The following is a 27,315-nucleotide window of genomic DNA, read 5'->3' as shown; positions in this document are numbered from 1 at the left end:
ATCCTGCATCAAACCTGGACTGGCAATTCGTTTCTTATATGATATTATACATGTTTCAATGCCATTCTCCCAAATCATACCCCCCTCCCTCTCCCACAGAGTCCAAGAGACTGTTCTATACATCTGTGTCTCTTTTGCTCTCTCGCATACAGGGTTATCGTTACCATCTTTCTAAATTCCATATATATGCATTAGTATACTGTATTGGTGTTTTTCTTTCTGGCTTACTTCATTCTGTATAATAGGCTCCAGTTTCATCCACCTCATTAGAACTGATTCAAATGTATTCTTTTTAATGGCTGAGTAATACTCCATTGTGTATATGTACCACAGCTCTCTTATCCATTCATCTGCTGATGGACATCTAGGTTGCTTCCATGTCCTGGCTATTATAAACAGTGCTGCAATGAACATTGGGGTACACGTGTCTCTTTCAATTCTGGTTTCCTCGGGGTGTATGCCCAGAAGTGGGTTTGCTGGGTTGTATGGCAGTTCTATTTCCAGTTTTTTAAGGACTCTCCACACTGTTCTCCATAGTGGCTGTACTAGTTTGCATTCCCACCAACAGTGTAAGAGGGTTCCTTTTTTTCCACATCCTCTCCAGCATTTATTGCCTGTAGACTTTTGGATCACAGCCATTCTGACTGGCGTGAAGTGGTACCTCATTGTGGTTTGGATTTGCATTTCTCTGATAATGAGTGATGTTGAGCATCTTTTCATGTGTTTGTTAGCCATCTGTATGTCTTCTTTGGAGAAATGTCTATTTAGTTCTTTGGCCCATTTTTTGATTGGGTCGTTTATTGTTCTAGAATTGAGCTGCAGGAGTTGCTTGTACATTTTTGAGATTAGTTGTCTGTCAGTTGCTTCATTTGCTATTATTTTCTCCCATTCTGAAGGCTGTCTTTTCACCTGCTTATAGTTTCCTTTGTTGTGCAGAAGCTTTTAATTTTAATTAGATCCCATTTGTTTATTTTTGCTTTTATTTCCAATATTCTGGGAGGTGGGTCATAGAGGATCCTGCTGTGATTTATGTCGGAGAATGTTTTGCCTATGTTCTCCTCTAAGAGTTTTATGGTTTCTGGTCTTATGTTTAGATCTTTAATCCATTTTGAGTTTATTTTTGTGTATGGTGTTAGAAAGTGTTCTAGTTTCATTCTTTTACAAGTGGTTGACCAGTTTTCCCAGAACCACTTGTTAAAGAGATTGTCTTTTCTCCATTGTATATTCTTGCCTCTTTTGTCAAAGATAAGGTGTCCATAGGTGCGTGGGTTTATCTCTGGGCTTTCTATTTTGTTCCATTGATCTATATCAAGACAGTATCATACTGTCTTGATGACTGTGGCTTTGAAGTCAGGCAGGTTGATTCCTCCAATTCCATTCTTCTTTCTCAAGACTGCTTTGGCTATTCGAGGTTTTTTGTATGTCCATACAAATTGTGAAATTATTTGTTCTAGCTCTGTGAAAAATACCGTTGGTAGCTTGGTAGGGATTGCACTGAATCTATAGATTGCTTTGGGCAGTATACTCATTTTCACTATATTGATTCTTTGGATCCATGAACATGGTATATTTCTCCATCTATTAGTGTCGTCTTTGATTTCTTTCACCAGTGTTTTATAGTTTTCTATATATAGGTCTTTAGTTTCTTTAGGTAGATATATTCCTAAGCATTTTATTCTTTTCGTTGCAATGGTGAATGGGATTGTTTCCTTAATTTCTCTTTCTATTTTCTCATTATTAGTGTATAGGAATGCAAGGAATTTCTGTGTGTTGATTTTATATCCTGCAACTTTACTATATTCATTGATTAGCTCTAGTAATTTTCTGGTGGTGTCTTTAGGGTTTTCTATGTAGAGGATCATGTCATCTGCAAACAGTGAGAGTTTTACTTCTTCAGAAAGGATTTTTAAAAACAAATGCATTAGGGACTTCCCTGGTGGTTCAGTGGTTAGGACTCTGCACTTTCACTGCCAGGACCTGGGTTTGCTCCCTGGCTGGGGAACTAGGATCCCACATGCTTCAAAGTATGACCAAAAAAAAAAAAGTCAGTTACAAGATGGAATCTGAAACTGCAGCAATGAACTTCTTGTACTCTTTAGATCTTGTACTAATGGATGATTTTATAATTGGTAATTTAGAAAATACTGGCCCACTAAATTATGAGCTCTTCCAAATGTTGATACATTTCATCACACTATATTGAAAAATCACATTTATTAATGTTACCACCAACTACATGACAAAAATTTTTAGGTACTGGAAAGTTGTCACACGGTAGCAAATACAGGTTTTCCAAAATCCTAATTTTCACCAAAAAGCCCTAATTTTATCACTGGCCACAAATAGTATCAGTTGTTTTTCAATCATACTTCAAAATTTAGTCAGCACAGGTCCTTCCCAAGTGACACATCAGTTCAGTTCAGTCACTCAGTCATGTCCGACTCTTTGCGACCCCATGAATCGCAGCACGCCACGCCTCCCTGTCCATCACCAACTCCCGGAGTTCACTCAGACTCATGTCCATCAAGTGGGTGATGCCATTCAGCCATCTCATCCTCTGTCGTCCCCTTTTCCTCCTGCCCCCAATCCCTCCCTGCATTAGAGTCTTTTCCAATTAGTCAACTCTTCGCATGAGGTGGCCAAAGTACTGGAGTTTCAGCTTTAGTGACACATACATACATATAACTGAAGCCATACACAGACACAACCTTCATAGTCCAAGACCATATTACTGACAGTAGCAAACAAATGTTAGTTCTGTCACAGGAACTACTAATCCTTTCACCAAATAAGCATTTTTTCTTTTTTAAAAAGTCAAGTTTATTGAGGAATAATTTACATAAAGCAAGATTCATCCATCCTTTTTAGGTTTGAGTTCAGTGAATTCTGACAAACTAACAGCTGTATAACCACCACCACAACTTCAATCAAGATACAGAACACTTCCATCACCCTGTATTCCCTTGTACCTCTCTGAAGTCAATCCTCTACCCCAGCCCCTGATAAATGTTCAGTTCTGTGACAGGACAGTAATCCTGTCACCAAATACACAGATATTAATGTTTTTAACATATTCCCAAAGTCATCCTATATCTTATTTCATGCCAATTTAGTAAAACGTTATTACTGTCTTCTGTCAAAGTACCGTGCATGATGGTGCCATTAATCTTCACCATCGTAATCATTTTCTTCTACTTCAAATCGCCATGCTTCATAGCTTGGATTGCCTACTAACACTTTCCAGACATGTCAAATCCAACAAAGATATGTTTTAGCAAAAAGTTATCTAAACCTTGCAATAAATACATTGCACTTTGATCAAGAACTGACTTCCATCCCTTATCCAATCAAGTTCTAGACAACTACTTCTGAAGTAAAATACTACACAACTTACCTTCCCCTCCAACACTGTCAATAAACACTTGGCAAGATCTTTTCCCTACTACTACATAGCTCACCTTCCCCACTCTGTTGTTTACCAACCCCCATACCTTTCAATTTAAATGTTTTTCACTCTGTACCTTCTGTGTTCAAAGCACTCTCCTAAGTGCTGTGGAAGCACTTCCCTTGGTGCTGTGTTATCTCCAACTTTGATGCACTTTCCACTATGCTACACAGTAAGGATCAGAAAGCCTGCCACTTACTGATGATATGCTGTATGTTGGGAAATTCATTTACCTTTCCTAAGGTTTAATTTAATTTATAAAGATTAATATCTGCATCAGCCAGCCCATGGGATTGCTGTAAAGATTAAATAAAATAATGAAAGTGCAAAGTTATAAAAATGAGTATCACTAGCTTTTGGTCTTTCATCTAAAAGTAAAAGATACTGGGGTGTGGCGGACCCCACCTATTCCTTTACACATACCACTTTTAGTTTTAAAATATATTATCCCCCTAAAATAGATAAAATAGATAGCTTAGATTTAAATCAATTACCAATTACATCTATCTCTTAACCTCAAGTCAGCCATTCCTGGCTTTCATCACAGAAACATACAAAAAATATTTTCCAGTAATTCAACAACAAACAAATATTTATTGAAAACTTAAAAATATGCCAGGCACTGCTCTCAGAACTAGTGGCCCATCAGTGAGTTGGACAATCGGGTACCTGCTCTCATGGAGTTTACATGTTGAGCATCAGTATCTCAATATATAATAGCTCAGAAGGTCAAGAGTTATTTAAGCAACTTAAATGTTTTCATTTAGGAAAAAATATTAATCTCATAGGAACAGTAAACTTCTAATCTCTTTTGAGAGACCAAATCAACAAGCATATGCAGGAGGCTTGATGTCTAGCTACTGGGCAACTGAGTCAGTTCTCCCAAACCTGGCTATGCTGTCACCCAGACCCTCTTGAGCATACTACATCTTCCAACTCCAATTCTCATATGGTAAGGCCATGGTGAAGACTATCAGAATCCCTATTTGGGCTTTGATGTGGTTGATCCATGAACAGACATTTGGAATTCTTTCGCTAAGTTACCCAAAGACATATCATTAAAGCAAAGCAGCATTCAGGTATCCTTTCGTTAAAGGACCAAATGCTATCCCAGCTATGGTCTTAAGCTGGCGGTTTTTGGCAACTAGCTGACAATACTTATTCTAACTCTAACGTCAGATAACAACTTAGTTTTTTAAAAAGAGCATTTCCAAAAATGATAAGGAAGAATAAATTATCATAACTTGGGTTTCTCTTAATGAGGAGCTACTGCTCTTTGGGACTGCCCAGCAGGTCATCATCTCCCTTTATCTTGGAAACTGAAATTTCCATCTCGCCTTCATGCAACTCGAACACTTATCTTGGGATAAGCTGACTCTATCCCAGTTCTGAGACTACAGCACAGTGGAAACCTATACTTATCATCATACCACTCTTCAGACCACTGTGACTGATTAAGATACAGGCACAGGATCCAGTCCACGAGATCAGTTAGAAGAAAAGACTTTTTCTTCCCACTGGACCTGAACAGGCAGTCATGGAGCCTAGTGGCAGGCACCTTACAACCACAAGGAGTTATGTATCTAAGAAAGGAGACAATACTAAACTAGCTGATTTAGAAAACTAGCTCCCAGTCACACTGCCTGGGCCCAGAAAAAAGACGTTTCTGAAGCTAGAATCTATCAATCAACTATTCAGAGGCAAGAAACATCCGTTGTTATTTAAGTTATTTGGGGTTGAGTTTTCAATGTGTTACAATAAAGATTCCTAGTAAAAGGAATGGAATCTCCATAGGCCCTTTTAGCCTCCAATCACTACATTAAATGGCTACTTGGCCCCTACCATAAGCAAGGAAGGCACAGGGACTGAGCCTGAATGCCACAATTACAAAAATAAGCCTACTGTTTTTATTTAGATTGTAATTATAATAATTCATTTAATTATATTAAATATTTACATAACTTCTTCATGCTCTTCTACTCAAAAAGATGAGAAAAGCCATGGGGCAGTGGGTTGAGTCGGGTAATGCCAAAAGACAGCTAACAACCTAGAACGGCAGGATTAACTCCTACAGGCAAAAGGCTCTGGGGCCAGACCAGAGGAGCATAGGACACGAGGGCAAAAGGGACTGAGGGGCAGCCATTTACTCTCACAACTTGTTCATGAGGTTTCAAACCCCTGCTTTACAGATGATCACATTTAAAGTTTACAACCACCCTCTGAAATAAATTATCGTTTAACTCTATTTCACAGACTGAGGAAATGGCTGTTGAAGACAGTTCAATCAATTCAAGATCAAAAAAGAAAAAGAAAAAGGGAGAAGACGATGTTAGAGTCTGCCTTCCCCCACTGTTCTTTTCCCAGGAACTGCCTCCCCAATCACAGTCCTCATGTGATCCTTATCATAGGGGTGAGCACCTGACCCAAGCTGAATCGATGCATCTTTTGCTCCAGAACGCTAGGTTTGAGACCCCAAGATTTACAGTCAGTAGTTGAAGTTGTTAAATATAAAGCCAGTGCTTTGGGCAAACATACCCCCTACAAGTGACTAACATTAGTTTACTGTCAGAGAGAATGACAACACAAAGCAAGAAGAGAATAAACGCTTGCCTGCATTTGAGGCCCAAGCTTCAAATCTTACTGAAGTTCAACTGAACCTTTACTTTAAATGAGACCAGGTTCCCTGACTCTAGAAAAAATTTTTTTGCCTAGGAAAACTGAAGTTGAGAGCTATCATGTATAACTGACAAGAGTCCTAACTAATTCATTCAGAAGGGGGGGGGGGGGCAACAAATAACTATTTACAACAAATATTAATTGAATAGTAACACTTAAGACCTTAAGACAGACTCACACAAGATAGTTTTGATCAAGTATTAAACTACCTGAGACAGATTACAAGTATTTATAGAAATTCAAAAGGGAAAATAGCAATGTAACACAGTTGTGACTTATGTTAGACTACAAAGATGAGAAAACTGGCAAAGACCACATTGAGAAGAACTCAAGATGACATTGAAAAGAACTCAAAAGGAGAGAAAGAGAAGGCCTAGGAGGAAAGATCAGGCTCATGCTGGAGACGGAGACAAAATCCACCTGGAACATACAGTCTGTTTTGGAGAATAGTAGGAATTAAGACTAAGTATATACATAAGCTAAGACCATATGACCAAAAGCACTAAAGTTAAGAAAAAGAAAGGCATAGGTATGGACTATACTGGCAAATTTCGAGGACGTCCCACTAAACCCAAGAATATTGGTTGAAAATTTGGATTTAAGTAGGGCAGCAGTAACAGAAAGCAAAGAGCAGATTTGAGAAACATTTGAAATAAAGAATCTCCTACTCTTCTCCCAAGTTTCCAAGTACTAGTGTTTGTAACAGTGGATCCTTCATCAAATTTGTAACATAAAACTATAGCAAAGAAAGGAGTAACTATTATCAACACCTGGATGGACTTAGGGAACTTGCAAATAAATTATTTCACTTAATCCTCATGATTAAACCTATGAAGAAATATTATCATGATTCTCATTTTGCAGATTAAATATATTCAAGTTCAAAGAAGTGAGATAACTTGTCCAAGATCACTCAACTAAGTAAAAATTTGGTCTGTGGAGTGGGGCAGTAGATAATAATGCCAGTGGAACCGAAGTCCTTTTTTCCCAAATTATGAAGACATAATGACGACAATGATGATAATGATAGCCAACATTTACTAAATACTGGGAACTGAGCAAAACTCGTTACATGCACTAGCATTATCACATTTAATATTCCTAACAGCTCTATTAAGAGTCTATGATTAATCTTATGTGAGGATGATGTATGGATTTGAGTTTTAAGGAAGTTAAGACTTCTACTGAAACTCACAAGGCTACTAAGTGGTGGATCTGGCTGGGATTAAAAATCACACAATCTGACTCCAAAGCACATGCTCTCAACCACTAGACAACACTGCCTCCATGACTAAGCATTACTAGAAATAAGCAGAGGAAATACAATTAGGGTGAGACAAGTAAATATTTTTAAGAGTGGATGATAAAAATCAGAGAAACATTTTCTTTGTCCTATTGTTAAAGAACTATTACAATTTTAAAAATTAACAAAAAGGATAGAAGACAAATCTAAAACAATTTCTTAATAAGGTTGGGAATTTAAAGCAACTTGTATCTAACAACAATTTGGAGATGGTTTCAACTAGTGAATTTTGTATTATACTCCTAATGAAAAACAAGGGTCAGAGAGTAAATATCAGCTGTCTGAGGCCACACAAGTTTTTCAATTTACAGTGTCAACTAGAGTACAATTCAGGATTTCAGACCCCACCCCACTATCACCCACCAACCATTCAGCAATGAGTACTCCTAGCATCCAGGATGGAGTGTCAGAATATCATTCCCCACTAACAGCTGACTTCCAAGTCTGGAGCAAAAAAGGTACAAGATGAGCCTGAGCATCTTATTACATCAAGAAACAAGGAAGTTCCTCAAAGATTATTAAGATCATAGACAAACATCATGGGAGTCAACATAAAGAGGCTTCCACTAGTCAAAGACAAGACAAACTGAGCACAGCAAAGATGACAAAAACTGACTAAAACACATCTATATATATATATATATACACACACATTTTTAATGGTTTACACAATAATGCAAAAAAAAAGAGAGAGATAAATAAATAAGCATTGGGTCTATCTTATTTGCTGACCTTTATGAACAGGGGCTTCCCTGGTAGCTCAGATGGTAAAGAATCTGCCTGCAATGGAGGAGACCTGAGTTCCAATTCCTGGGTCAGGAAGATCCCTTGGAGAAGGGAATGACAATCCACTCCAGTATTCTTACCTAAAGCATCCCATGGACAGAGGAGCCTGGTGGGCTACAGTCCATGGGGACGCAAAGAGTTGGACACAACTGAGCAACTAACACTTGACTTTTTTATTGCCTGGAGCAATGGGTTCTTTTGTATACCAGCTTTTCAGGTAAAGGGAGCCCACAGTAGGAGACTATAGGGTGGGAGGGGATATATTTCCCTGGTTCTTTCTCTACTTAAAACCACATCCCTAGCCAAAAAGCCCCCTCCATAAGGCTACCCTTCCCTCCTGCTCTCTTCCTTTGTCCCTTCAGGCCTAGAGGTGGTAGTAGGTCTCTCTCCAGTGTTTCTTGTCCCAGGGTACTCCACTATTCCTACTGATTTCCTTAAATACTGTCTGTATGTTTGTAAATAGCCCCTTTCTTTAATTTCCCTTAAATACCCAATTTGTGCCATGTCTAGCACACTAAACCTCTAAAATACTCTGAAAAGTGGCAAATAAAGAGAAAGACTATAAGAATCTTAAAAAACAAAAAAAAGTTGACATGTGTATCTGATTCATACTTTGCTGTACACCTGGAACTAACACATTATAAATCAACTATAGTCCAATAAAAATGTAAAAATAAAGAAAGAAAGAAAAAGGCTGAAGCATTCGTCCTGTACTTTATGAACTCTATATCATGATAAGCAAACAGCCCTACAGACGATGAGTAAAAGTTCTTAAATCCTTACGTTCTCTTAACAGAAGAATTAGTTAATAAATGTGAAAGGAATGATATAATTAGAAAACCATTATTTTGCTCTCCCTAATGAATAACTGCTTCAGCTAAAAATTATAAATGGATGGAACCATTAGCTGAAAGGATACTAAAGGATTTTTACAAAGCAAGTTATTTCAGGCTGTCACCACCTGAACACACTGATAAACCTTAGCATTCTAAAGGGTGGGTCAGCCAGATACTTTGTGCCTCTTGATGTGATGCAAAAGAGAATACAATCTATAAAACACTACTGACTAAACAGTGAAATAATTAAATCAAGCTTTTAGATCTAACTTACGGGAAATATGTATGATATAGAAGCAAGTTAAATGACATGACAAGAAAACAAACAAAAAAATCCAGAATGTGAAATATTGCATGGTACCAATGACCTAGTTCTTTCAACAAGACAATGTGGGTGGTAGATACAGGGGATGGGGTGGGGGTGGGGCGCGGGGAATGCTCTACATTAAAAAGAGATTTGTTAATAAAGGACCTAGGAAACAAATGTAACACATAGAATCTGTCCAGATCTAGATTCTAACAAAACAACTGCAAAACAGACATTGTTTTAGACAACCAGAGAAATCTGAATATAAACTGGGAATTAATGGTACCAACGTGCTTTTCATTTTGTTAAGACTCGATAATGGCCACTGTGTTAATATAAGAAAAAAAAATTTAAGAGATGTTTATTCAAGTATGTAAGGGTGAAATGACAATGTCTGGAATTTGCTTTACAATGTTTTGGCAACAAAAAAGGGTATTTGATGAAGCAAGTGTGACAAAATTTTGAAAATTGCAGAATCTGGGTAGTGGGGGTTCACTATGCTATTTTCCCCACTTCTGTGAATGTTTGAAATTTTTCATTTATAAAATTACCAAACAAAACAAAAATTCATGTTCCTTCCCTACAACCATAGTTTCCAAACTAGAGACTGTCTAAGAGTCCATGTCCCATGCAGAATCCTAGGACTCACCCCAAAGAATTCTGATTTTGTTTGTCTGGGCACAGGCCCAGGTTCCATTTTTAACAAGTCCTCAAGGGAATCCAGTACAAAATCTACAGGCTCGTATCTGAAAATTATATATTCAGACTACTTCACCAAAAATCTTTAAGCATACCCCACCCTAAAGAAAAGGCATGATCGTATCTCTTAACCTCCCCTTCAAGGCTTACCCTACTCATATCTGCTCATAACTTGTCCTTTTCCTGGGACTGTAAGTTCTATGAAGGCAGGGCCCTCTGTTTTTATTCACCATGGTGTCCCCAGTGCCTAACAGAATACCTCGCACACAGTACACATCAAATAAACATTTGCTGAATAAATGAATTCATTACTCATTAATCAATGAATAACAGCAAAGAGAAAAAAGAAGAGTTAACTGCAGTTCACTATTTCAAAATTAGTTCCAGGGAACAACCTGAGATAGTTTCAATTTCTTGCCAAAAGTCAGTATAGGAGGTATGGTATAAAGACTATAAATAAGAGTCTGGGAATAACAATAAACTAAAATTAAATAATAAATAAGCATAGAAAAAAGAGGGGGACATGGGTTAGCCTACACTTTAAAATACAAGTACAAGACAAACCTCAAACCTAAGACCCAAACTTTGGACATTAATTTAAACACCCAACCTACTACTAATTGTTTAGAATTGTTTAGAAACTAAAATGAAAATGTGTACTCTTAAATTTCACAATCCCAAATGGGGGGTGGGGTGGGCATAGAGATAAGAGAAGTAAACTAGCACATGTACATATTTTAATGGAAATAAATGAGTAACTCAATTATTGTGTTCTCTGTTTCAAAAAGCACAATTACTGCTTTCTCTGTTCAAACAGCACAATCCCCTAAAATAATGACACAAGTCACAAATGCAAAAAAGAATAACTGCCAAACATAACAAAAATTATTTTAGGGTGATCTTCTGAGGCTATGTAGAACTAGCTGCAAAAATAGCACTTACCAAAGATGGTCCCTATTCTTATATTTCTACCCCCATATCACTTAACTTTAAATTTTTCCTTTTTAATAATAAATTAATAACACAACTTTTTAAGTTTTTAAGGAATTATAATAAACACATAAAATTTTACAGATGCAATGCACACACAGCCCAACTCTTCACTGGGGAAATTGAAACCCAGGTAACAAAAAAAGATTTACTTAGTTATACAGCGAGTTAACAGCAAAACAAGGATAGGTGAATGCTCTCAATTTCCAGTTCAGTGTACTTCTCACTATACCATGCTAACAGGGTATTTCTGAAAAATGTTGTCATTGTGAAATAGTAGTATCTATTCACCTTCTTGTACACACATGTGTGGGGTATTCATCAGCTATGTTCTGGACTTAAACTAAATGGATATCTCTTAGTAGGGATAGTATTGGGAAAGGGGAGCTACCAGACCATCTTCAGCAACAGAACTCTGTATGTAGTCTTCTGTGATACGTAGGCCTTTCTGTCATATGTCATAAAGAACCTCTAGTTTTTACTACATAACAACATCAAAACTTGTAATTGTGAAATAAAACTGTAGAGTTATACAAAATCTAATCAAAATTTGGATATTCACTCTTTTGTTCATTATAAAATATACGTGGTTCCTTCTTCTGGATTAAAAACATTTCTGACTCAAAAAATTAATGAATGGCCCAATTCATGTCTCAGCTGTTACTCTGAGCCACCTCTCTGTACACCCACAGGGTTCTTGTAGTACAAAGCCTGTTTAACAGAATAGCGAAAGTGTAAGATATGCAGAAAGAGAGTAAGAAAACTACATCTCTACAAACCAGTTGCCAATGTTATAAATCATGACTAAATGAATAAACAGTCTTCAAAAGCCCTCCTCATCTGTACTAAATCTCATCTAAATGTCTCCGTTTTCAGTAACAATTGGCTTGGACACTTCAAATAAAATAGAGCTGGATTACGAATTTATGAGAATGGTTTGAAGTGCCAGATAAATTACTCTGCCCTTAGACAACACAAAAAATATCAACTTACAGCCTAAGTACAGTAACTAGCATGTAACAGGAATACTGTAAATATGACAAAAAATAATAGTTACCAATTAACAAATGCTAAACTGTGGAAACGGAGAAGGTGATGGCACCCCACTCCAATACTCTTGCCTGGAAAATCTCATGGACAGAGGAGCCTGGTAGGCTGCAGTCCATGGGGCTGCGAAGAGTCAGACACGACTGAGCAACTTCACTTTCACTTTTCACTTAATGTATTGGAGAAGGAAATGGCAACCCATTCTCCAGGCAAGTGTTCTTGCCTGGAGAATCCCAGGGACGGGGGAGCCTGGTGGGCTGCCATCTATGGGGTCGCACAGAGTCGGACATGACTGAAGCGACTTAGCAGAAGCAAACTGTGGAAAATACTGAAAGAGATGGGAATACCAGACCACCTGACCTGCCTCTTGAGAAACCTATATTCAGGTCAGGAAGCAACAGTTAGAACTCGACATGGAACAACAGACTTGTTCCAAATAGGAAAAGGAATACATCAAGGCTGTATATTGTCACCCTGCTTATTTCACTTATATGCAGAGTACATCATGAGAAACTCTGGGCTGGAAGAAGGACAAGCTGGAATCAAGATTGCCGGGAGAAATATCAATAACCTCAGATATGCAGATGACACCACCCTTATGGCAGAAAGTGAAGAGGAACTAAAAAGCCTCTTGATGAAAGTGAAAGAGGAGTGAAAAAGTTGGCTTAAAGCTCAACATTCAGAAAACGAAGATCATGGCATCTGGTCCCATCATTTCATGGCAAATAGATGGGGAAACAGTGGCAGACTTTATTTTGGGGAGCTCCAAAATCACTGCAGATGCTAACTGCAGCCATGAAATTAAAAGACGCTTACTCCTTGGAAGGAAAGTTATGACCAACCTAGAGAGCATATTCAAAAGCAGAGACATTACTTTGCCAACAAAGGTTCGTCTAGTCAAGGCTATGGTTTTTCCTGTGGTCATTATGGATGTGAGAGTTGGACTGTGAAGAAAGCTGAGCAACAAAGAATTGATGCTTTTGAACTGTGGTGTTGGAGAAGACTCTTGAGAGTCCCTGGGACTGCAAGGAGATCCAACCAGTCCATCCTAAAGGAGATCAGTCCTGGACGTTCTTTGGAAGGACCGATGATAAAGCTGAAACTCCCAATACTTTGGCCACCTCATGCAAAGAGTTGACTCATTGGAAAAGACCTTGATGCTGGGAGGGATTGGGGGCAGAAGGAGAAGGGGACGACAGAGGATGAGATGGCTGGATGGCATCACTGACTCAATGGACATGAGTCTGAGTGAACTCCGGGAGTTGGTGATGGACAGGGAGGCCTGGCATGCTGCAACTCATAGGGTCGCAGTCGGACAAGAGTCAGTTCATGAGTGACTGAACTGAACTGAACAAATGCTAACTAAATGCAACATGTTGTGATGATAGGTTTGTCTATATTATTTAATCCTTCTGAAAATCTAGTACTATTATCCCCCCACTTTCCTGAAGATGAAATAAGCTCTGAGAGGTTAAAATAATTTACCAACAATTATCTGGTAAGTACTATGGCAGAGCCTACATCTGAATCCAGGTTTAGAACCTACAGAAAGATTTGCTGAATGAACGAAGTAATTTTTTTTTAATCTTGCAACATACTATCAAAACATTCTGACTGAAACTAATTGGATATGCAACAGATATTGGTAACACTCATTAATTCATAAATTATGAACAATGGCAAGCATATAGCTTTAAGGCCCAAAGAGTCAATGACCTCAAAGTCTTTTCATTCCACCAACAGTAATACAAACCCAAATGTGATCAATTCAACTGGCAGGACACATAGAGGGATTATACAGCAATAATCTAGAATCTGGAAAGCTAGCCACACTCTTTTGAAATAATCCAACGTGTGACCTAGGATTGTCAAAGTTAAAAGTACACAACAAAAGTCCAATTGAGTGATAGGCATACTAGCAGTGTTAACAGGTAAGTTACATGGGACAAAGCTTATTTTTGGAATATTAGTAATTTGAGTAATAACATGACATTCACGTAGAGATGCCAAATAGGCAGTCAGGTATTTAGGATTCAAAAACAGCAAAAAGACTGAAAAATGAAGACCAGGATATTATGAGTAAGGAGATGGTACCAGTCAAAGATGTAAGAATGGATGAATTCTTCAAGAGAGGAGAAGAGAAAGATAAGTATTATGGCACCCAAGATTGAGGATGAGAGAAAAAGAAGTCAGCAATGAAAAAATAGGAAATCAGTAGTTCAAGAAAGCCCAGAAAGAGAGACTTTAAAGAGGAAAAACTCAAAAACAAAAACTTGAAACACCTGCCTTCTACATTCTGAAAAACTGACTAATGGAAGACGGTAGTGACACATACTAAGCGAACAGCAGTCTTGGAACTTAGTATGTATGCACTGTTCAACTATCATTGGTTCCCTTCCCTTCATGCCACCAACTCATTGCTACACCTCCACTGACTAAACAAAACTAGGGGGGGAAAGGTCAAAAACTTAAAAAAAAAAAAATAAAGCTACAGTCGGATAGCTATATTTTCAATAAATGTATCTTGAAAAAAATATATATACCTAACCTTCCCACTCACCAGGCTTTGTTTTTCCTTTTTAATTTACAAATTACAGACATTTTTCCCCTCTAGAAAAATTAACATTAATTAAACTCCATCCCTTACTGTTTTCAGAGGTATTCAACAACTTGAGAAATTGCTAACAAGCCTTAGATAAAATAATTCTAAAGTTTAAAAACAAGTTGGGAAAAGGAAAACAGCTCTTGGATGATCATAAACTATTACACGGACAGTAAGAGAACCATTAGGACACTGGAAGGAATCTGACTGACAGAAAACCAAATTACTGAGCAATCTGGATGCTATGATAAACAAGGGAATGGGTACCATATTACCTTAGTATCTGCAGACTCTACTAGCATTTGCAACATGAAAAATGTGTTTATCTAGTTCTTAAACTATGTGTTCAAGATAAGGTTGAAGAAATCATTCATCAGCGCTTCTCCCAGTTACATTATCGTATAACCACTAACACTCAACAAAAAAGCTGTTTTCATGGTGGGTGAGATGGTTTAAAAGACCCTTTGCCAGCAACTTCTTCTGAAAGCAAAACTTTCATTTCTGAAGAAGGGATCTAGTCAAGGAAACATAATTTGACAACTTTTTTTTTCCTGAGATTATAAAAAAATATATCAGAACTTCAGTGTTCACATGGCACATAATACATAATGTGTATACATAATATAAACATAATACATACTGCTGCTGCTGCTAAGTCGCTTCAGTCGTATCCGACTCTGTGAAACCCCATAGACCGCAGCCCACTAGGCTCCCCTGTCCCTGGGATTCTCCAGGCAAGAATACTGGAGTGGGTTGCCATTTCCTTCTCCAATGCATCAAAGTGAAAAGTGAAAGTGAAGACGCTCAGCCATGCTGGACTCTTAGCGACCCCATGGACTGCAGCCTACCAGGCTCCTCCGTCCATGGGATTTTCCAGGCAAAAGTACTGGAGTGGGGTGCCATTGCCTTCTCCGATACTACTCAATAGGTACCAGCTAAATAAAGCAACAAAAGCCAAAAAATAAACAAAGTCAATCAATTTAAAAAGGGTATTGTTAGTACAATACATCAGATGTCCAAAGTCCGAACAGGAAAGAGTGAAAACAGACTCGTTGAAAAAGATGAGGCCGCCTGGTAGGTCATTCCAAATGGTTCAATGAATAGAAGAATGAATCCTTGATAAGAAACATAAAATAGAAAATTCATGCTAGACGCTACAAATCTGGAGAAAGGATTTTGCCTCCAAAGAAAAATTCAATCTTTACCAAGTTCAGATTAATATAATAAAATTTTAACAGCTAACAGTAAATAATTATGGAACTAAACAGAAAGAAGAGGGTGGGGGAATAAGTCTGTTGACTATTGTTCTTTAAGGTCGTGGGCTCTAAGATACTTGGGGGTCCTAACTCCGAGAGGCCCTGCCTGCCTGCCCACTTTGCCTCTTTGCTCTTTCACCCTTTCATCATTACATCAGTTTCAACTTGCATCTCTATCAGATGATTTCCAAATGTTATCTTTAACTATGAGCTCAGTTTCACATCTCCAATAGTCTACAGATCGTGTCTTTGTGGTCGTCCCACTACCCCCTCAAACACAACAAACCTAAAACTCATCCGTTGCCAGTTCTTCCCGAGTGATTTCCAAACCTGACTTGTTTCACCCATGTTTTTATCAGTCTTCCTATAATCCAGGCTTACAGTCATCTAATTTTTGGTTGTCCCTTCTCCCCAACTCTGCCAGTCAAATTCCATCAATTCTCCTTCCCCATCCAAATGACCCAACTTGGAGCTTCAATCATTTCTGGGCTATGTTCAATCTCACCCCATTTCTAGTCTCTCTCCACACAACCCATCCTGCACACGGCTACCACATTCACCTTCTTCATTCATCCTGGCACAATCATATTTACAAATACTTAATAGCCACAACATTCTGAAAAACATCTAAACGCCTTAGCCTAGCAATCAAATCCTCCAGCTCTAACCCCAATCTATCCTTCTAGCTTTCTCTTCCCCTAAATGTGTGCCAGCCAGTCATGTTTCCACCCTCAATTCATGTTATCTTCCACTCCCTGAGTACCTTCTACCCAAATCCTATCCATCCAGCATCCAACATACTCCAAGTCTATCAACTCAAAAGTTCTTCCTTTCAATATCCAATTACCTATTCCAGTCATTTGAAACTTACTACATATTTTCTCAATCTGTGTTTTGCTTTATTTTTGTATATGAGATTAGGATTTTCAAGAAAAGAGTTCATGACTTACATTTCCCAGTATCCTCCACATTTCAATAAATTTATGAGGTTCCCACCGAATGAAACTATGACAAGAGGCTAGAAGACCACTAAACAAAACTCAATACTAAACTTCCCCTGTAACACTGCTCCATGGAATAAGGATATCAAAAAACAGGCAAAATCAAAGATATACAAAAACTTGGTAAGTATTAAGAAGAATGAGACTTCTTAAAAATTCTGGAGATCCTTCCTAGAAAGATATGTTCTAATTCCTTCTCTTATTCAATGAAATGTTTTCCATTGTATTAAGCATCAACCCTCCTTTTTGTTTTTCAATATAAAGAGCATCCATAATGTGGGTGAGACATTTCAAATACACAACCCACAACTCTTATTTCAGTCAAAGATGCTCAGAGTCATTTAGAAAGCTTTGGAGAGAAACTCTCTTGTAGAACCATACATTTAAAAAATATATATATATACACAGCTATTTTGAGTAACTGAAATGTATATTAATTTCATACATTAACTTACATTTTCCTGATTCAAGATAAGATGTTAAAATGGTTATTATTTCTCTGAATAGCGTCATTTAGTTCACCTAACTTTACTCCCAAATACTGTGTACATCTAACATTAATTCCCTGACAAGGTTGTAAATTACTACCTAGGTACATATTCCTTGCAACTTTAAAGATAAAGTGGTTTTGTTTGGACAAAAACAAAATAATTATATAACTGCTAATTGTTTGATAAAGGAAAAACTTGCTTACGAATAGACTGTAGCGAACAGTATTAGGGGAAATTGACAAAATTTTAAAACTCCAATTATCTATAGATAACTGTTCATGCTATCAAACACTGAAGAATTTTTTAGTGTTTTGGCCTTTCATATCATAAAAACTTTTTTAGAATGCTACAAAATCTATCATGTAAAGCACAACACCAAAAAAGGCAGTTATGACAAAATATCTGTGCAGTACTTTTGTAATCAACAGTTAATATGGTGATGATCTATCATTAGCTCGGGTTTTTACACTTAACAGTCCAGCAAAAAGTTCCTCTGACTCAAATCACCTATGACACTTTGGCTCAAAAATTACTTCCTCAAAATCGAGAATTGTCACAAGTCTAAAAATTAAACCCTTAAGGAGCTAAGCAGATGGAAATGGAAAGCAGTCTTTTCCAACCTCACTGTCAAACCGATCGGAAAGTTCGTAACTAAGCTCGCGGTTCAACAAGCTACATACATAGTAGTAACTCTGACGTGGTAACTTTTTACATGACGCCTGCAACAGAGTTTTATAAGTATCTCTTGTGTGATGATGAACTGAGTCAGAGCTAAAAGTTCAGGGAATTCAGAGTCAGCCCAATGATACACCGGGCCAGGGCAGGAGATTTTAGAGGGACTCCAAGATTCATCAGGGAAAACACCAGGTTCCGGTGTTTTCTAAGATGATGTACACCTGAAACTTTCTTTCGCAGATAACCAGACTGAGAGCAAGAGGAAGGAAATAAATACAGAGACTCAGACAAGCACAAGAGAACAGGGCTACTCACCAGCAGACAATCTGAATTCACTTCCGATTTGGGATCCCGCAGCAGGTTGTCGATTTTTTCAAACCGAGTCTCAAAACTGTCGCCAGTCGACATGTTGCTGCTGCTGTGACAATACCCTCGTACCAGCACCGGCAGCGGAAAGCGATTTCAACCAACTTCCTCCGGCGGTGGGTTCGCGGCCGCGGAGCGGAGAAGCCGGAACCCCAGGGTCACCAGGTGCGCCCGGTGCCCCCTCCTCCCCCTCACTGAGGGGATCTCCGCGCTCCGGACCCCGGGCCGGGGGCGACGGCGACCCACAGCCGCTCGGACGCCCAAAGTCGCATCCCACCTGGCAGCTCCTCACGACGGCCGACTGCGCCGTCGCTCCGGCGGAGGGCTGCAGCCTAGCGGGCCCCGGCCGCCTTCGCCATGGAGGGTTCCCGGTGCCGAGACGGGCAGGAGGGGGGAGAGAGGGAGAGAAGCAGGGTGGAGACTCCTCCGGGCAGCAGGGGAGGGAGAAGAGGAAAGGCGAATGCGAAGGGCGGGCGCGGAGCTGTGCCAGCTGCCGCCGCCGCCGCTCGGGCCCCGGGCCGGGCCCGCTCCGCTCTGAGGCGCTAGAGGCGGTCTAGCCCCGCATCCCCGGCTCCACTCGGCCCGGCCCGACGCCCCGATCCGCCTCGGCCAGGAGCTGGTCCCCCACGGGACAGCCTCACTCTCCCATTTTGTCCCGGCGCTGCTGGAGCTGCTGCCGCGGTGTCCGGCGGGGCAGGGCGAGGTCGGAGCCCTGTGGAGGCTCGGGGGAGGACGGGCTGGCAAGCGGGCGGCGAGGATAGACGAGAGTCGAGTCCCGGCGGCTGCGGCTGGGGGAAGCTTCTGAGAGGCGCTGCGGCCCCGGCTGGGGAAAGGGCGAGTCGCGCGGCGAATGCTCGAGTGGAGGGGGGTGGGGCGAGGGGGGCCGTGAGGGACTAATATGTCCGCCTTCCTGTTCAAACAAACGGAGACCGCCGGCGCGCACTGCGCATGCGGGGCGCGGACGTTCGGAAGGGGAACCGGGCCGGCGCCGCGCGCGCGCGCGCGCGCGCACTGAGCGCCTCCGCAGGGCCGGGCTGGGCTTGGAGGGGGCGGAAGGCGGGGCGCACCCGGGGCTTAGCGGGCGGGCAGGCTGGCAGCCGGGACTGGTGGACTGGGTGCGGCGGGTGGCACCGCCCTCGCCCCGGCAGGCTCTGAGCAGCCACGCAGGGCTCGGGAAGCGACGTGTGATCCACACGAGGAGGAGCTCCCGCCGCCTTCGCTCGCGTCCTGGCCGTTGCCCTAGCTCTGCTTCCTCTGGGCTGCAGCGGTAGGGAGAGTTGTGGCAAGAAAGGATGCTTGTTATTGTTATTTTAGAGATACTTTTTTTTCTTTTTTTAAAGGCCTCTCCGCCGACAGGAACCAACATTTTAGCACCAGCGGAGGCTGGTCTTCAGTAGTGCTTCAGCGTCAGCCCTCCGTGAACCCCATGTCGTTTTAACCCGTCTTTGCTTCCATGGGAAAATTACGAAGCAGTGTAGTACATACATAACCCTCCAAACTCAGCGTGTGTGTCAGGGGAGCTTTAAACTATGGACTCCGGAAGATACAGTCAGTAGAAGTCAAGCTTAGTTTAGTTTAAAAAAAAAAAAAAAAAGGAAAATAATCTCAGGAAAAAAATCAATATTTTTTAAGTTATTCGTACTAGTTCCCTTACACCATTAAGCCTCCCACTGTAGTTTTCTTCTTGATGTGTAATTCTGCCATTTCGATTTAAAAACATTCAGTGAAACTTAAAATTGTGAGTTTACTAGACTGAAGTAGGACATGAAAATAATGGGCCTTTCCTCCTAATTCAATTGCTTCATTGACTTGTGGGAGAGGGTGAGACGCCTTACCTAACCTACTGATAAGGTACTTTCAGCAGGAAATCCACCTTAATTCATTTCCAATCAATCTTCAGTTTGACTCATAGGTCAAATAAAGGACTGCGAAAAATCGAAAATGTGGATGTTTTATCCTCCACTGGAAAAGGCTGCAGACGAACCAATTGTCTTTCTATATAAAAAGCTCTGTACAGCATCTGAACTGCAGCATACCAACTTCCTGCTGTGTGTCAGAGCTTAGGAAAATGTACTATTGTTTGAAAAATGGCATTCTGTTTGCATTGTGTTAGATGCAAGAAATATTGAACTATAAAATCCACAGTATCAATGAAGATAAAAGTCAGTCCTCACAAAAAGACAAACAATTAAACAAATTTCAGGTATTTCATTAAATGCTTTTGCAGTGACTTTTCTTGGCTCCAGTATTTTAAGCCAGTCATGTGAATTAAATTTATTTTTAAGCATAGAGCTTAAAATAAATCTGGCAGTTGCCCTAAAATAAATTTCCTAAACTCTGCTTGTCCTTTTTTATTACCATTTTTAGGTAGTCTTAGGAATTTTGTTGTTTCTCAGAACGGTGAGCATTATGCTGCTTTCCACTTGAGCACATGAAAAAATGCTGGTAGCTAAGACAATACTTGAGTGGTCCTGATAAATGTAACTTGGACTGAAAGTCCATCTGGCCAAACTGCTAGAAATATAGGTGGGGCCTATATATTTTATTGATCGACAGGGCTATCTGATTATTGTAACCCCACACTAGTTGTCTTTTACCATAAGATAGATAGACTCTGTATCAATGTTTTTGTTTTTTAATAGAGAAGTCCTCACCTGTAATAGAATAGACTTAGGACTCATTGGAAAAGACTCTGATGCTGGGAGGGATTGTGGGCAGGAGGAGAAGGGGACAACAGAGGATGAGATGTCTGGATGGCATCACTGACTCGATGGACATGAGTCTGAGTGAACTCCGGAAGCTGGTGATGGACAGGGAGGCCTGGCGTGCTGCAGTTCATGGGGTTGCGAAGAGTCGGACACCACTGAGCGACTGAACTGAACTGAACTGATACGACATTAAATTTCCTTTCTAACTTTAAAATTCTATTATCATTAGTCTTTTCAAAGCATTGTGGACATTTGAGATCACGCTTAAAGTATATATTAAAATCCTAAATGCAATTGCAAACTATTGATACCATGTACAAATAGATTAAGAATATAATACTGATTATGCATACTGAGTGCATCCCATCTATTAGGTAATATGTTTGTATGTGTGTGTTAAGTTGTTTTAGTTATGTCTAACTCTTTGCAACCCTATGGACTGTAGCCCACCAGGCTCCTCTTCCATGGGATTCTCCAGGCAAGATTACTGGAGTGGGTTACCATGCTCTTCTCCAGGATATTTTCCCAACCCAGGGCTCAAACCTGGATTTCCTACATTACAGGCTGATTTACCAACTGAGCCACCAGGGAGGCTCTAGTATTATCTTCCAGTTGTATTGTTTACATCACACAGATAAATGATTCCAAATAAAAAGGGCATTATAAAACTTGCAAAGTGATCAATATGGTGGCTTCCCAGGTGGCACAAGCAGTAAAGAACCCACCTGTCAGTGCAGGGGACAGAAGAGAAACCGGGTTCCATCCCTGGGTTGGGAGGAGCCTCTGGAGAAGGAAATGACAACCCACTCCAGTATTCTTGCATGGAGAATCCCACAGACAGAAGAGCCTGGCAGGCTACAGCCCATGGGGTCGAAAAGAGTCGGACAAGACTGAAGTGACTTAGCACCCACTCAATGTGGTTTCAGTCCCTAGGGAAAAATGTGAAATGAAAAGAGCAAGGTGTGAATAAAAAGGATCTTGACGGCATTTGGTAACAGTGACTTGACTAGAGGTTTCTGAACACTGGGTCCAGGAACCAGTGGCCATCCTTGGTGGCTTGTTCGTAAAGTAAGCAGTTCTACTTTAAGACCATCTTTCAATCTGAAATTCTCTTGGCTACTTTAAAAAAAAAAAAACTAAATGTACTTTCCCCTAAGAAGAAAGAATAACAGGAAATGGTACCATTTTTTTTATGTTTTCACTTGGAAATTGAAAAATTACAAAGTTGGCAGCTTAAGCAAATATATCAAGTTAGTTATATTTTAATTTTTCTGGTTTTTTGGAATTCAAACATCTGGAAATGTTTAATTTAGATGAGACTCTTGCTAGGACCTAATGAAGAGACTGCGGTGCTAAAAGAATTTGAGTGAGGCATAGTTGGGAGAGATCATGGAAAAAGTAGAAAGATTTGGGTGTAGACTTGTATATAGTGAAAGACAATTAAGTCCAACATTCCTTTGCTTTTGGTTATTTGGTAGGAAATAGATTCCTTTTAATGTTCACAGAATTTCTTTCACAAATAATGGTGTACTAATTAACCTCCAAGAAAGGTCCCCATTGAACCCTGTCTCCCAGTATTCACCCCCTCCTGGAGGCCCCTCCCACACTGAATCTGGGCTGGGGCCTTGTGACCTGCTTTAACCAGCAGAGTGCAGCAAAAATGGCAGTGTGCCAATATCAAGCCTAAACTTTGTGAGTTTGCCTGGCAACTAACGGTTTGGTGCTCTGGGAAGTCCAGCTAAGCTGAGATCACCATGGTGTGAAGAAACCCAAGCTAACTAACCACAAGAAGACCAGATGCAAGATAACTGAGGAATCCATAGAGAACGGAGACTCCAGACTTCTGACCCACATCAAGCCATTCCAGCAGGCCCTAGCCATTTGTAATGCCCCTGATGATGCCACAGGGATCAGAGACAAGCTAATCCCTCCACACACTGCCCACACATCAGAATCGTGAACACATAAGAAAATGGTTGCTACTTTGAGCCACTAAGTTTTGGGATAGTTTCTCAGCATGAGATGACCAAACAGTTGGATTTCAGGCAAAAAAAAATATTCATAGTTAAATGTGCATATAGACATATATTGAGCGTACCTTTTATACTTTTTTTTATCTTAACCATGACACAGGGAAGTGGTCCACAATAAAGTGTTATAAAGGAATGACAGGGTTTCCCCGGTGGGGAATCCGCCTGCAGTGCAGGAGATGCAGGAAATGTGGGTTCAATCCCTGGCTCAGGAAGATCCCTTGGAGGAGAAAATGGCAAGCCACTCCAGTGTACTTGCTGGGAAAATCCCGTCGACAAAGGAGCCTGGTGGGCTACAGTCCATAGGGGTCACAAAGAGTCAGACACGACTGAGTGAGTGAGCACACACACACACGAAGGAATGACAAATTAACTCATGTTTATTGTCTTTACTTCAATAAAACCTTTGTACAAAAGAGATGTAAAAGCTTTTTAATCACATTAAAGAATGATTCCAGATTCTTAAAAAAATTATAAAGCTATCATATTCCCATATAAACACATTTTCACCTGTATTTTAATATTTTCTCAATTTAGTGCATAGTGATGTCTAGTCTGTCTTAAAAACATACCAAAAATTCAGGTACATACTGTAAATTACATATCAATTGTAATTCAGTGCCATAAATTGCATGTAATTTCAAAATTGCATACCACAAATGTGTTAAGAATGTTATGTGGCTAAGTTCCTATAGAAACTATAGCTAACATTTCCAAGAAAGTATGATACTTATTATGTTTCACGTAACTTTCCAAAAGGGCATTACTTTTTTTCTTTTTTTAGTCTAGAAGAGCTTCAGTTGATTCTGAACAACTTTAGTAAACTCAAAGTTGTGAAAATTTACTTTCAGTTCTGTTTTAGGAAGTTGGTTTTATATGATTAATATTTTCCCACAAAGTAGTTTATATGTACACATTTTTTTAGATCTGTGACCTGAATCAGGAAGAATATGTTCCTTTACTCAGGAATGCTCTTGAGATCAGGCCAGGTTTTCTTTTCTTTCTACAGAACATACAAGCTTGGGAGTCAGTATAATTTGACATGTTTATATCTGCTAGGTGTGCAGTAGTAGATGTACATGTTTACATCCTTTATGTGAACAGTAGTAGTAACATGGTTACATCCTAGGCAGCCTAGGTGCTGCCTAGGAAAGTTGGGGATTCGGCATCTATCAAGATTCCCGAAAGGAAAAGTGTAGAGCCAGCTATGAGCACAGGGCGCCCTTAAGGGCTTCTCCTGACTCACCCTGGAATGCCTTTCCCTAACATCTGTTTTTTATTTCTTAGAAGCTGCTATTCCATTCAACTGCAAAAATACTTGCACTGACCCTGGAAACAGAATGGAGAAATAGAAGGAAACAGATTTCTATAAAACAGCTACTTCCCTGCTCTATGTTATTGCCATCTTGGGGACCCTTCTGTTACCACACTCACAAGCTCCAGCATGTAAATGTCTGATGTTGCAAGGTCATTCCAAGGGTGGGCTCCACAATAGTTTGTGTTTATGGAACCCCTGAGATGAATGTATACATGACCCTAGTGAGAGAGGAAAGGCCAGATTAAGGAGATAATAACAGATATGCATGATTGGTCACAAACTCTCTTTCATTTTTTCCAAGAACCTCCTGTCCACATTTCCCTTGTCCCACCCAGCAGCCCTCCATTGAGTCCCAGTTGTGAGCTTCCTGGCCCACTGCTTTTTAGGAGCTTATATTCTTCCTCTTGCTGCTGCTGCTGCTAAGTTGCTTCAGGCGTGTCCAACTCTGTGTGACCCCATAGACAGCAGCCCACCAGGCTCCGCCGTCCCTGGGATTCTCCAGGCAAGAACCCTGGAGTGGGTTGCCATTTCCTTCTCCAATGCATGAAACTGAAAAGTGAAAGTGAAGTCGCTCAGTCATGTCCGACTCTTCTCGACCCCATGGACTTCAGCCTACCAGGTTCCTCCCTCCATGGGATTTTCCAGGCAAGAGTACTGAAGTGGGTTGCCATTGCCTTCTCTGATTCTTCCTCTTAAGGGCCCTCAATTGGTAAATTGCCTTTTTTGGCAGTGACAGGCTCTTCACTCAACATCTACTTCCCTTTTCTTTTTTTTTTTTTTTTTTCATGACAACTTTTATCACTCATCTCTGTCTCAACTTCCATGCCAAGCCTGGCACTCTGTGACGACCTAGAGGGGTGGGATGGGAGGAGGAAGGGAAGCTCAAGAGGGTGGGGATATATTATATATTTATAATTATGACTGATTCATTTTGCTGTATGGCAGAAACTAACACAACATTGTAAAGCAATGATCCACCAATTATTTTTTTTTAAAAAAGACTTCCATGCCAAACATGTGGAAACAGAAAAATGTCTGTTTCTGAGAGTTCACCATTTTCCCCTTCCCTTTCATTCAAAGCCCACTTGAAACATAACATCTCTAAAATCCCTGTAACTTGAAGAGAGGCACTGACTCCTCACGTTTACCCATCAACATGTAAATATTACCTTATATACTCTACATATTCTTTCTTGGGGCTTCCCCAGTGGCTCAGCGGTAAAGAATCTACCTGCAATGCAAGAGGCACAAGAGACTCTGGTTTGATCCCTGGGGCAGGAAGATCCCCTGTAGAAGGAAATGGCAACCCACTCCAGTATTCTTGCCTAGAAAAGCCCATGGACTGAGAAGGAGCCTGGTAGGGCTACAGTCCATGGACTAGCAAAGATCTGAGCTGCCTGCATATTCTTTCCTAATAACCATGACCCTTCCCAAAGAAAGGCAATGCCAAAGAATGCTCAAACTACCGCACAATTGCACTCATCTCACACGCTAATAAAGTAATGCTCAAAATTCTCCAAGCCAAACTTCAGCAGTACGTGAACCGTGAACTTCCTGATGTTCAAGCTGGTTTTAGAAAAGGCAGAGGAACCAGAGATCAAATTGCCAACACCCGCTGGATCATGGAAAAAGCGAGAGAGTTCCAGAAAAGCATCTATTTCTGCTTTATTGACTATGCCAAAGCCTTTGACTGTGTGGATCACAATAAACTGTGGAAAATTCTTCAAGAGATGGGAATACCAGACTACCTGATCTGCCGCTTGAGAAATTTGTATGCAGGTCAGGAAGCAACAGTTAGAACTGGACATGGAACAACAGACTGGTTCCAAATAGGAAAAGGAGTTTGTCAAGGCTGTATATTGTCACCCTGTTTATTTAACTTATATGCAGAGTACATCATGAAGAAACGCTGGACTGGAAGAAACACAAACTGGAATCAAGATTGCCGGGAGAAATATCAATAACCTCAGATATGCAGATGACACCACCCTTATGGCAGAAGGTGAAGAGGAACTAAAAAACCTCTTGATGAAAGTGAAAGTGGAGAGTGAAAAAGTTGGCTTAAAGCTCAACATTCAGAAAACGAAGAGCATGGCATCCGGTCCCATCACTTCATGGGAAATAGATGGGGAAACAGTGGAAACAGTGTCAGACTTTATTTTTCTGGGCTCCAAAATCACTACAGATGGTGACTTCAGCCACGAAATTAAAAAACGCTTACTCCTTGGAAGGAAAGTTATGACCAACCTAGAGAGCATATTCAAAAGCAGAGACATTACTTTGCCAACAAAGGTTCATCTAGTCAAGGCTATGGTTTTTTCTGTGGTCATATATGGATGTGAGAGTTGGACTGTGAAGAAGGCTGAGCGCCGAAGAATTGATGCTTTTGAACTGTGGTGTTGAAGAAGACTCTTGAGAGTCCCTTGGACTGCAAGGAGATCCAACCAGTCCATTCTGAAGGAGATCAGCCCTGGGATTTCTTTGGAAGGAATGATGCTGAAGCTGAAACTCCAGTACTTTGGCCACCTCATGTGAAGAGTTGACTCATTGGAAAAGACTCTGATGCTGGGAGGGATTCAGGGCAAGAGGAGAAGGGGAGGACAGAGGATGAGATGGCTGGATGGCATCACTGACTCGATGGACGTGAGTCTGAGTGAACTCCAGGAGTTGGTGATGGACAGGGAGGCCTGGCGTGCTGCGATTCATGGGGTCGCAAAGAGTCGGACATGACTGAGCAACTGATCTGATCTGATCTGATGACCCTTTATAAACTTTGCTT

At 40.4% G+C, this 27,315-nt stretch overlaps 1 protein-coding gene across 3 annotated transcripts in view; it reads right to left on the bottom strand.

Moving 5' to 3' along the window:
• ROCK1 (Rho associated coiled-coil containing protein kinase 1) overlaps positions 1 to 19,340 on the bottom strand; it is a 124,702-nt gene extending 105,362 nt beyond the window's left edge. For 2 of the 3 annotated variants that reach the window (XM_002697789.7, XM_024984560.2), the window contains exon 1: positions 18,430 to 19,340. In XM_002697789.7, the coding sequence (XP_002697835.5) occupies positions 18,430 to 18,522 (93 nt within the window). In that variant the 5' untranslated portion in view covers positions 18,523 to 19,340. The remainder of the gene's footprint in view (positions 1 to 18,429) is intronic. The other variant, XM_059881037.1, reaches the window with a different exon arrangement.
• Positions 19,341 to 27,315: the final 7,975 nt, after the last annotated feature.

The sequence above is a fragment of the Bos taurus genome, chromosome 24 (genome assembly GCF_002263795.3).
Source record: "Bos taurus isolate L1 Dominette 01449 registration number 42190680 breed Hereford chromosome 24, ARS-UCD2.0, whole genome shotgun sequence".
NCBI classification, from domain to species: Eukaryota; Metazoa; Chordata; class Mammalia; order Artiodactyla; family Bovidae; genus Bos; species Bos taurus.
This window is presented reverse-complemented; position numbering and strand designations above follow the sequence as displayed.